General features: G+C 24.2%; 1 protein-coding gene across 1 annotated transcript in view; it reads left to right on the forward strand.

The window, feature by feature from the left end:
* Positions 1 to 6,504: 6,504 nt before the first annotated feature.
* The window catches only part of LOC122860944 (tyrosine-protein phosphatase 99A), a 113,995-nt gene continuing 106,563 nt past the window's right edge, over positions 6,505 to 13,936 (forward strand). The window contains exon 1 of the mRNA XM_044165027.1: positions 6,505 to 8,655. Coding sequence (XP_044020962.1) covers positions 8,571 to 8,655 — 85 coding nt within the window. The 5' untranslated portion in view covers positions 6,505 to 8,570. The remainder of the gene's footprint in view (positions 8,656 to 13,936) is intronic.

Raw genomic sequence — 13,936 nt, forward strand, 5'->3', positions numbered from 1 at the left:
AATTTTTTATTTTTTTTGACAGACTCTAAAGATAAGTCATAGCTCATTTTAACTAACAGTCGATAACTGACTATTTATTTTATCAACATAACATTATTATTATTATTAACATGGCGGTATTTAAGCCGCATTTCTATGTACCAAAATGGTGAGCCGCGAAGTATCAAGTAATTTTAAAATGAATATAAATAGTCATTGTGATTTGATGATTTTTATTAGCATTGCTTTAATTTAACATTGGGTTAATAGAGATAACTTATTTAAATTTCGATTAGAAAATTTGTATAGAACTTTGAAAGAGGACTTTATTATTTCAAATAATCTTTAGTTTTAATTAATTTCTTTTTGATACAATCATGTATATAATGTTCACCTACTAATATGAGCTTTTAGATGAAAATATAAATTAAATTAGTTTATAAAAAATATATTATTTTTCATATTTCATATTTTTTTTTTTTGCAGATTTGAGCTGTCTGCATGAAGAATATTTTCATGAATTTGCTGAATAAGGTAAGGATCTAAAAAAATAATAACGTGATAATAATTTTCATGATAAAAAGTAGTTAAAAATATTATAACAAAAAAAAAAAAAGAAATACTACCAATAAGAATGTTGTTCGTTTTAAAAAATAAAAAAATATATAATAGAGTAATGTCAGTTTTTATATTTTTTTCTATGATGAACAAAGGTATTAAAAATTACATATATAAACAAATAAAACATTGAAAAAAATAAAACTTTATTATGAGACGTATAAAGAAAGATAGTTCGAGAATACAAAGTGTCATTTCATTTCTTTGCACTCAGTCAGCAATCGCACTCGAGAATATATATAAGTTTGACTGAATCTTGAGTCAAGTTTTATACAGATATTTGATCAAAGACTTTAATTTTCCATCAATGTTGTCTTTGGTACTTTAAAATACTCCTTCATTATACATACATAACTTTGTAAATTTAAAACTTAAAAATTAGAAAAAAACCTTATTGCACGTGTAAGTTGTATTAGCTGACTTTTAAAATTTTTTTTTGCGTTTTACGTATTTATTCCAAGTGCCAATAAAGTGCTCTTCATCTATCAATAAGAGTTATATATCATCGTGATCTTGATTGTACTCATGAAGAAGTGGTAATAATAAATTAAAATTAAAAATTACTTAATCAATAAAGTATACAGTTGAATTTAAAAATCTAAATAAAACAACACCAAAAATTTTTAAATACAAATAATTTGAAATATTAAATAATGCAAGTAATTAATTTTTTTTTTTTTATTTTTAACTTGTTAAAAGACATTAAGTATATTTGTTTTCTTATTTTATTATTTTATTTTTTTAAACCTGAAAGTTTTATTTATTACACTAGAGTGTTTCGCAACTGTCGCTCTACCCTAAGGCGAATTTAGAACTGTCAGGCCGTTAACAGGCGACCTTTTAGTCTTATACGTTTTTTTTCTTTTTATTTTTTCATTCTTCTTTCCTTTAACAACAATTTTTTTTTTTATCATCCTCTCATATTACGTTTTTTGTTAAATAAAAATTCCGGTAAAATCCTCGTTTTTCGCATCATTTATTTATACGTATATTTTATTTAAAGACATATACTCAAAAATAATTAATATTCACTTAGTTCATTGATTATTCTTTCTTTTAGTAGAGGAAAAAAAAAACGAAGCAATTTGATGGGAGATAGCTTGCTCGAATACCTAAATAGGGCGAGGCTAAAAAAATAAAAAAAAATAAAACTGAGAGTTGATGATATAGCCAGTAAAAAAAAACCACACTAAAACTATATTGATACCCACAGCTTAATTTAACCTTTGAGTGTCATTCTTTTGGATCCTTAATGTTTATTTAACAAGCAAAGAGTCTTCTATGAAAATTAATTATTACAAAGTAACTAGAAAAAACAAATCTATTTAAATAAAAATGTCACATACTTTCACATACCCTTCTATCATCCAAACATTGATTTTAATTTGACAAACAAAATCCATTAATTTTTGAATATTTACATACTATTTAAAAATTAAAACACTTATAAATTTACATATAAACGTATAGCTAAAAAAAAGTAAAATTATTTAAAATATCAACTCATCAAAATGCTAAACACATTGAAAAATGAAAATGGAAAAAAATAAATAAATAAAATAACAATAAAAAAAAATATATATATATATAATAAAAATGAAAAACGTACATGAATATATTAATGAATAGCTTACCACGTTCTATGGATACTTTTCACTTCAAACATTAATCAAGTAAAACGATTCTTCTGCACCTTAACCGGATAACTTATTTGCACGTTTACACTGTTTACATTGTTTACGGAGCTTCAAAATGAATTGGAAATAGCCAAGAAAATCTTTCTTCCTATTTTAAAAAACCCTCCACACCATACTTGGCATATCATGAATGTGAATGAGACCACAAGCTTTTTTTTTTTGCTAACTTTCCCTTCTTCGGACTTTTATTCTATATTCATTTATACATATGTGAAATTTTTTTATTTTATTTTTTTCGTTGGTCATGAAGATATATTTACCGAATGACAAATTTGATAGAATCAAGAGGGTAGATGATTCTTCAAAATTTTTATCACAAGTGTGAATCCCATTACGTCGTTTGACATATCTATATATATCATATTTTGTTTTTTCAACGTATCAAAATGTTGAACAGTCAAGTCTTACAATCATTTGTCACTTACATATACAAAAATATTTATTTTTTACACCACAAATCTTCAACAATACCTTTTTTATATATGTATATATATATTTTTTTTGTTCTGTCATTTTATTATTTATTTATTTATCCATTTCCATTTGACAAACGATAAGATAATACAATGATATATTCATATATAATGTTTAAAAAACCTTTGACATTGATTTATGTGTAATTACATATCAAATTTGAGAGTTTATGAAACAAAAAAAAATGAGTGAATTAAAAAATTTAATAAGATACTAAATTGTACAACAATAAATTTTTTAATAAAGTGTATTATATAGTCTTGATATTTTTTTTTGTATAAAACGTATAAACGATTATATTTAGTTCAATTCAAAAACTGACTGAGCTACATGGGGCGTTGATATGCCCCTGGGCATTTGTATATATACTTATATATATATAGACATTAAATACATAAGGGTACGTGATGCAAGGAGCATTTTGGTTCTATAGTCTCACGGGGTTTATCATCAACTTACGTTCAAGACATTGGAATCCAGCCACAGGGCATACGAGACAATCGTCTTTAGGTGTATGTATGTGCCAGTGTTGCGAATCCAGTAAGTTCTTATAACCACCAACTTTGTACGAAAATTTAATGTGAACTTGTGGTAAATACAAAAGACAAGGTATTATACTCAAAAACATATACATATATATATTATATATATAAGTAATAATTATACAATTGTAAATTTATTTTACAAATTATATTCATGACATTTTCACACTTGCACATATTCATTCTCGAAATTTCTTATCGTAAAGATCTAATTTCATATAAAGGTCTTTGGTTATACAAAGCAGTAAAAAAAATAATAAGGGAAAATAAAAAATGAAATAAAAAATTCACATAAATCAAAGATAAACCGGTGTAAATATTGCAAGCTTACCTTTAGACAGCCATGTTGCTTGACAGCCTGAGTCGTATATAGTTTTGAAAAAAATTATAGTCGCATCTCTCGTGTACTTTTTAAAATAAAAATATATATATATATTGTATACACATGAGGCTATGGGGGCTTATACAATAGTCGCCCACATCTGTCCTTCAAATAAAACGATAAAATGTGAATTGTGGATTTGCAAATTTACGCTTACTAAATCTTACTCATTTGTCTTCTAAACCAGTGCAAAAACAAAAAAAACAAAGCACAAAAATAGTGTTATGATAAATTTTTTAATTATTATATATCAATTGATATTTTGAGGTCAATTGTTTATTATTATAATATAGTTTTGATGAATATAATTAGGATGTGTTATTTGGTTTAATTAAATTCTTGAATTTTCAAACAACAAACATATACTTTGAGCGAGGAAATTAATAATAGTTTAAATCAAATATTCTAAAGTTTTGTAATTTCCAGTTGTTGCTACACTTGGTTATTTAGTTGGTGCTACGATTTGTACATATCACGTTGAATGAAAATTTATTGAAATATAATGACAGCTATAGCTACAATAAAACACAACTTCAAAATATAAACGATTTATTATTTTTTTTTTTTTTCATTTAATTTCATCACAGATAAATAATTTTCAAATAATTTATAAACATTTTAATAATATCTATTTTTTTGTATTAATATAAATATATTTTTTATAATTTAATTATATTTACTTTTTAAAAAATATTTTTATCATTAAATAAGCATGTTTATTTTGGTATTATTTTTGTTTTTTTATTTATTTTTTTTCTATTTGCAAATATACACACATAATATCTCTATTAAATAAATGTGTGTTATACATTGCCTGAGGATAGATATTGCATTATGAATATGTCCACATCACGATACAAGCATATTATTTTTCACATGTATATGATATCTAAATTCACAGTAAAAACTGATTCTACTTTATATATATGAAACAAAAAAATCCTTGGGTATTTTAAAATGTAAAATTTCTTTCTTCTTATAACCGGAAGGCAAAATAGTCGCAATGGGATATACCACTTTTGCATAACGCCGTGAGGCCACAGTATATAAAAGTGATAAATAACTGCACCAGGTGGAATTTCATTGGGGACTAAAGATTGTAACGGGACACGTTGTTGTATCCTCCACACGCGTATACAATTCCCACTGGGGGTGGCTTGGTCATTTGCCTAATGTACTATTATTCAGATGAAAAAATAAAAAAACTCAAAATTATATGTAAAAAAATTGCCTCGAGGTATGGTTCTTAGCGATTAATGACACAGATTTTTTAAAAATTATTACATCGTTTTTGTGTACCCTTTCAAGTATATAATGTACAATAATATATATGAAATTTTATCTTAAATAGATTTTATTATACTCTTTTAAAATCATAAAAATGATGAGTTGATATCATAAAAAAAAATTTAGTTCAACTTGTAAGTAGATGATCGTAAAAATGATTTGCATTTTATATATTTTCATATTATTTTTAACAATTTATATAATGAAAAATAAATATATATGTATATTTGTTAAAAGTAGCTGTATTTAAATATTTTTTTTTAAAACTATAAAATTTTACGATAAGGCAATTTGATGTTTGTGGAAAATTAGTTTCTCGAAACATTGTTTTTCGAAAAAGCGAATGTTAGAAAATAAACTCATGGCTCTCTCAACGCGTTCTGCCGCAATCAGTAAACTTGTAAAACATTGGATTAGATGGCCCATAGTTTGACCCCACTCGAAAATGTGCACAGTTTCAATTTCAGCTATATTCCCTTGTAACTCAACATGCAATGTAGAAACTAATTTTATCAAACTGTAACGAATACCAACGAATTACATTTACTTTATTTCAGTGTCTCATTTGTACTGTCGTGTGCTAATCAATTATTTTAACTTTTTTCTGTTTTTTTTCCTTTTCATATATTAACTCATTTTTGTATATTTATTTGAATCACGTTTTGTTAAAAGACTCGAATTATATACAATATCAATTCCAATTATAATACAAATATAATTAAAAATTTTTTTAATTAAAAATTAGATACATTTATATTATATCAGCTTTTACGTAATTTTTTTTTTTTATTAACTTTGTTTTATGTATTTTTAACAGGTAAAATTTATAACTCATATATTTAATTAGTAAATATTATTTTTCAATAGCAGCATATTTATAAATTAATTACATTAAAAATTAATAAGCTTAAAATTTTTTCGAGACAATTTATCGAATGATAATAATTTATAAAATATAAAAAATAATATTTATGAATTTTTATGATACTACATATTATGATAGTCACACGAAAAATAAAGTTAAAATGTGCATTATAACCGGATATGTTTAATTGCCAATAATTAAAAGTAATTGCCAGTTACAAAGTGACGTGCTGCATAATGAAGAATTGCATATATAAACAAAACAGATGATTAAAACTTTAAAGAGCAGTAAAATTTTTCTCTTTTTATTATTTTTTCCCATTTCATTATATATAAAATAATTTTTTTTTCTTTTTATTTTCGACTAACATTCCTTATTTTTCCTCTTTTTATTTTGTTTTTTGCACATCAACATTCTGCAAATTCAATGTTAGAAAATAAATATAAAGCAAAAAAAGGGGTAAAACGTAAAACATCCCCCGTTATTTTGTGGACTTGCGCACATTATAAAAATTTATATATACCATCCCTTCTTCATGGATTGAATATAATGCGCGCCAAGTCAGTATGCGCGGGTGGAGAAATATATCCCAACAAGATTGAGAGAGAGAAAATATAGGCAAAGGGATGGTGAGGATAGTTTGGTAAATTTCATCAACGCTCGATGGCGTACCAGTATGAATTGTGATTCGGTCATGATCACACTCTCAACGTATTATCAATTAAAATTCTATCATGCGTTAATAATTCGAAAAAAAAATAACCAACCAATTGAATTAAATCATCAAAATAATAATAGTAGACTGTTATTCGAAGGATATAATTATTTAAAGGTAATAATTGCATTGTTGCCACATTGAAATTATGAAATGATATTTCAATTTACGAAAAAATTCATGTATTCAAATGTGTATGATTCAATGTCACTGTGTTTATTGTGAGTGTCGAGAATATATACAATATAATTATCACACTGGTTGTCCTCGGTGAATGTGTTTAAACAGAAAAAACGCAGAGAACCATCGAACGACTTTTTTGGTTTTTTTAAAAAAGTTTATTTGGTGTGGGATATTATTTTAAACCGGTCAAACGACTGATGATTCTTACACTCTGTGTCTGTATTTCGTGTGACGTTATTAACCCACTCATAAGTATACATTTCAACGACAATTTTATTCTTAAAAAATCATTTTAATTTGTTTTTAATTATTTTCTAATAACTGGAAATTATGCTTACAGTGATAATAAATTAACACGTGTTTTTTAAATTGAATTTTATTTGAAAAAATTAAGTATAAAGTCAAAACTTGAGTATTAAAATTTTTCAAAACAATATTATAATTATTAATGACAATGATTTTATTTTGTCAATGTAATAATGAAACTTTTGTCACAGTATAAGTAAAGTGTATATATAAGTAAATTGTCTGTTCACGTAGATACTGTTACAACTTTATTTAAACACAGTGCAGTGATCAGTAAACTTAAGCTTAGTGTATGGCATAAGTCGAATCTTCAACTTATACATAAACTGAGGTCACGTCGTTTTCAAACTTTATACTATATTATGTATTAAATTGAATTGTCGAAACTCAAGACCACACTTTAAAGTCCAAATGGTATATGTATTTTGTTAAATACAACTACAGTGCAATGTTGAAAATACGTGATGTCACACCACAAAATGGATAATTATTGTCAACAAGTACTTTATCTGTTGACAAAAAATCATTACTATTATTATTATTATACTTGTAAATTACATTACAAATATATTTAATGAAAATTATACATATATTTATATTACAAAATTTAATTGTAAAATATATTGCACTATAATTTAATTGTTACTCAATTTAAAAACAAACAAAAAAAGGTAAATAAATAATTGTTTCAAAAAAATACATACAGTATATATAAACAAATAAAGTTAAATTTAAAAGTGCGTGTGTCTGTGTGTGTGTGTGTGTGTGTATATGTAAGTGTAATTGTTTTTATATTTTTTTTTGTTTGGTGTGTATTATATATTTTTTTTTTTTTTGTGAATTACATGCATATGTTCATATGTAAATAATCAATTGAAAACGGAAATACTTGACTTGTACACATATAGTTTACTTTGTATGTACGTATTTGAACGTAACTCAATTGAAATTTTCGTATTGTTTTGTGTTGTCATTGATTATTTTGATGACATTGACAAATGTATTTAACGAAAATGTGAATTATTGACAGACATATGTTTTAATATTGATGAAATTTAATTGAAACAATTGGATAAACCCTTTTTCAAATAAAAAAACATTTCATAAATATTATAATATATAATATTTATCCAATTAAATTAAATCATAAAGTTTTATTTACTAATAAAATAATTCAATTATTATTATTACTTTTTTTTTGTGATTTATTATTGTGATATTATATATAAAATTTTAATGAATTTTAATTGTTAATTTAATGATTTTTAATAAGAGTATAAAGTTTTTACTAATTATATGATAATATAATTTTAAACAATGCAACCACAAAGTTTGATAATACAAAAGTTTAAGTTAAAACTTTGATCATAGTGATGCGTAGTTTTAAATACAACCCGTTGAATATTACCTCCAAACGAAGGTACATCCCATTTATCAAATCAGCAATAATCGATTTTGATTGTGGTGGCTATTGTGGCTCTACTGGTGCTTGGCTTGAAAGTCGAGTAAAACTTTTGCCAACATGATTGTGAATCGCCAAGATTGGATTATTCATGCTTATCTTATATGGTTTCTGATTAAGATTGCATCAACTGGTCGTGTATTTGGTGAGTTGTATATATTTATATTTAATAATATTGTTCAATTATTATTTTAAATTTTACAATTTAAATTGTGATTTTTTCTAATGGAATCATACAACTGACAATTGATCAATTAGATAATTAAAAAAAAGTTTAAAACAGATAAGTTAAATAAGTCGATAATTTATGGGTTGTCATTTAATTATTGATGTAGATAAATTATTTCAAGCAATAACCATAATATATTAGTTAATTAAAATTTTAAACTTCTCCATTTTCATATAGACTTTAATGAAATTATTTCGTTATTTTTAATTGTTTTGAATTATTTTATATAATTCTAAAGATAGCGAAATATCACTCGATTCTAAATATATATTTTTAAATAAAATAATAAAAATTTTCAAATAACTGTCAGCTTGATTCGGTGAGAATTAATTTTTTTTTTTAACTTAATTCAATTTTATCTGTCAATTAATATATATTTTTAAACAATATATTCAAAAATAAAATGTGTGACTTGTTGATAAGCCAGAGTTAATCTCCATTTGTGCATTGTATTAATAAATCTACTAAAATACTATCCTACATTATTGCGATTACTCGAGGTCAACATAAACCTAGTTGATTATACTAAATTGCACTACTATGAACTTTCCATGATTCATATAATATTCGCTAAATTTATTTTTATTTATTCATCAATCCACTTACAACATAATTTGTAAAATACACGTAATTTTAGTCTACACTATTAATTATCAAATTTCCACTTTGTTATTTAACTTAATTATAATTCAAGTACATTTTTTTTTTTCTTGTCAACAGTACATTGTAATTTTTTTATGATTTAAATGTAGTGAAAAAAAAAAAAAAAACAAGTTTATCACTTTATAGAAACAATTTATCTTTGAACAATAAAAAAAATTCTATTTTTGTGTAAAACGTTAATTGAAATACTAATTAATTAAATCAATGAAAATTAATTTTGTTTGATGTTGCAAATTTATATATTTTTTTTTAATTATATATAAATATATCTATAGGTAGCTGTCGAGTGAGTGTAATAATTTTAATTTATAAAACTTTGTATAGTTATTAATTAGCTATTGGAATATTCAGATATTCAGGAAAACGTTTTCATATCTGCACAGAAATATATATTCTTAATTCGGTCAAAAGGATAATCTCATATACCTTATCATTATTTCAACTGCCACTTGTGATTGATTTATTTTTCGTTTTTTTTTTTTGTTCAATTTTAATTTAATTGGCACTTTGTCTTGATTTTTATAATTGACATTCTTTTTTTTTAACTTTCAATTTTATCTGGATATACATATTTTTATTTTTACATTATCTTAATTTTTTTACTAATGAAAAAATTATCTCTGTTTGAGTTTTATCATTTTAATTAATAATTTTCTTTTTAATTAACTTTTGTATTTTAATATTTTTTGATAAAACGTCAAGAGGTATTTATATAAATAGTTCTTAATTATCAGTCGATAATATCTTTCATATAATCTTAATTTTTATATTGATTTTTATTTTTATAAATTTATACCTATATTTTATTCGTATATATAATACCATGAAATTTAACTTCTTGATGCTTCTAGTATTATTGAGTTTTCATTTTATATTTTTCAAGTTTTACAAACCATTTTTTTAAACTATAAATTTACACGCCACTTTGAAAGTACTCCCTTGTGGATAGTTGTAAGTTCACCCCGCGGAATTGCGCTGATGTCCGAGAAAAATTATGTGAGTTGATATTGAGAAATCTATACTGTTACCTATCATTTTCAAATAAAAAAAAAAAATATTATTGATACTCTAAAACTTGAATATCTTGTACACTCCAGGCAAAAATTTTTAAACATGAAAAGCAAAAAATTTAATAAAATTTTTAGACATGAAAAATTTAATATACAAAACTATATACGAATATTCGACAAATCAATATTCTATATTATGTTAAGAAATTCAAAACTATAAAAAGTAAAAAAATTATATACCTTTTATAGAAAAAAGTATGCATTATCTATCAGCTGTACATTGTAGAAAGAGCTTTGAAATCTTTCGTTTTTCAAAACTGAAATATATTTTTTTTTTTTTGGAATACATTTCTTAATTTTCAATTTTTTTTTTTCAATATTATTCTCATTCATTTACTTCATTGATCCATTTAAAATTGTGTGTTTATTTATTTTAATTTTTAAATTATCAATATATACGAAAGGTTTAATAAATGACATTGAAATTATTATAGTATTTTACATAAATGCAAATCATCAAATTGAATAACTATACCAGGTATAATATAAATATATATTTAATGTGGTAACCCCACGTCACATAGGGATGGACGTATCAAAAAAAAAAAGAAATGGGTTGAAAACAGAAATACGAGACAAGTTCATGATTACAGTTTTGCGTGTCACCACATTTAATTACACTAATTTAAATTTGTACGTTGTATAATACATTAGCGTGTTGATATTCAATTTTTTAATATATCTCTTATATATACACATGAATAATTAGTTTTTTTCTTTTTCAATATTTATCTCTACCATATAAACTCATTTGATAAATGTCCAGTTGAATTTTATATTAGTAGAATCAAAATATTTATAAAATTATAAAAACAAAATAAAACTAAAAGTACAAATAATTTATTTTGATTGACAAATTTATTCTGCAATTGTTAATGCTTAAAGTAGATTTTTTTTTTCTTAATTTATTGCAAAAATAATTTATCATTTTTAAATTGAACAAGACTGTGCCATTAAGTGTAGTATTTTTACATTTTCAATAATTTAGTTTTTTTTTAATTTTTCATTAAAAAAGCTCTATAAATTACGGATTTAAAAATAGGGAATATTATCGGAATAATTGACTCGATAATTTTTCTCGAAAGCTCAACCAAAATACTTAAACTTATTTTATCATAAGCTATTTCCAAATAGTTGAACTAAAAAATTATTAATAACCATGACTTATAATTTATCAATAATACTAATTAGTAATTAGTTTAAAGATATAATAAGAAAATTTTTCTCAATACATATTATATGGACTGACTGAATTATTTTTATCAAATTTATTACAGACTTAATAATAACATTGAATTGTATTTTTCATTGATTTTTTTCTTTCTCATATCTTCTAAATAAGATCATGTCCACAGTGATATTAACAATATTTTTTTATTAAAACATAATATTATTTAACTATGCTTTGATTAAAGAACACGATAACCATATAATATACATGATATAATAAAAATTATAATTTTTTTTGCTACAGTAATTCTCGGTATAACTAATTTGATAATTAGTAGTGTTATTATAATCATCGATTATTACTCACTAATTATGAATATGTATAGATATTATCATTATTACAAATTAATAATTGCTAGTAATTTATAATCGATAATTATAACACTATGAACACATTGAATTAAAAATAAATAAAATTTATTGAACTGTCTGTATTGGCTATTCTAAACATTTTTAAATAATTTTAGTATTGTCAAAGAGTATTGATGCATACGATTGGTGTTTAGGGTGCATTATTTAGTTGATTTATTCATTACATAATCATACATTATATACACAAGTAGCTTGAACACCTAAATATTAGCCAAATTTTGTGGAAACCGTCAAATATATAATATATTAATATTTACCCCAGTATATATTTATTCGTTGATTGTAGTTGTGAAGGTGTGTGCGTATTGAATCGAGGGGTTGAAATTCAATGCTTATTTATAAATATATATAGCTCTACAAAAGAGCAACAATGAATAGAAGGTAATAAAAGCAAGGGTTTGGCAAAAGTTGGCGATTGATTTCCCTTACAATATATACCCTCCTATATAACACCATTAACGAATTTATATATGTATATGTGCATGCGCACTACATGGACACGCAAAAACGATTTGTCCTTCCTGCAAAAGCTAGAAAAATGGTTACAAAATTGAGGTGTACTGGATAGATTTAACTTTTTTTTTTTCTTTTCGCACCCTATTTTCTTGAACCAATGAAGCGTATCCACTTTGGCGGTTGACCGAGTGCCTTTGCTTTTTATTTTTCTATTTTTACACGTTTCTATTTTCCCCCTTTTCTTTATTATATTTATTTATTCTTTTTTTTTCTCTTATTTACTCAAAGTGTTTATTCTGATTTGAGCTTTTTTCCCATGAGCTTTTTTCTTTATTTTCCAAGAACTGTATTTATTAAATTTTTTTTGGACTATATACACATAGAGCTTTAAATTTTGGAATAAATTTAAATTACACAAGTGTTATGTATTAAACACATTGTCTATTAAGGCCAATTAATTATAATGAAAATAGTCGATTCATTAAGCTGATACATTCATAGTGCTATTATTATCTGTAAATTATCGATGCATATAAGTGTAATTTTATAGCTGCATAGCATATATATACTTAGCATCTAAGCTGATTTCTAAAACGTGTTTCAACTCATACACATATAAAACTAAACTATCCCTATTTCCGGATACCGGTCTTCGGTAGAAGCTGTCGCTTCGATAAATCAAGTGACACCTGCAACTTTCCGACGCTCCAACGACAAGCTGGTGGTGTTGGCACGTACAACGTCCACCCTTCTTATACATACGTTTGATCGCCTTGCTTCCGTGCTTAAATCTGCCAGCCCACATGTACCTAAAGTATATATATACATACGACAGCACTTACATGATCAAAGATACATTCTTACTTGAGAAAAAAGAATTCAAATTTACTGAGAAAAAAGATATATAGTTTTGAAGTTTGATTACTTAAAAAATTTTGAAAAAAATAAAATAAAAAGAAAATGGTTGATTTGCTTTTGAAAGGTGATAAATTAATAATTGATGTTTGTACTTCAATTTACATTGATGATTTTTGAGAAATTCGATTTGTTAAATATTTATTCAGGTGGAAGTTAATGTCAAATTTTGACGTTTAATGTCAGTTAGAACTTTTTTCAACGTATTACATGAATTTTAAAAATAATTAGACAAAAATACATCTAGCTTATGGCGTAATTTGTTTAATATCAGGCAAAATCAAAGCAAGTGATATTGACGCATTTTCAATCAATCGCTCTTGCTTTGATTTCGGCTGATCGATGACGGAAATACTCAATTTACCTTTGCGTTTATCTCAAATAAATAAAAAAAAAAAAAAACCCAATATTACCGGAAATTAAAAATAGACCCTTTTCAATTTAATTTGATGCTTTTAGTCATTGGCATTTTCTATTATAGAATATTATAT

The sequence above is a fragment of the Aphidius gifuensis genome, linkage group LG1 (genome assembly GCF_014905175.1).
Source record: "Aphidius gifuensis isolate YNYX2018 linkage group LG1, ASM1490517v1, whole genome shotgun sequence".
Classification (NCBI taxonomy): Eukaryota; Metazoa; Arthropoda; class Insecta; order Hymenoptera; family Braconidae; genus Aphidius; species Aphidius gifuensis.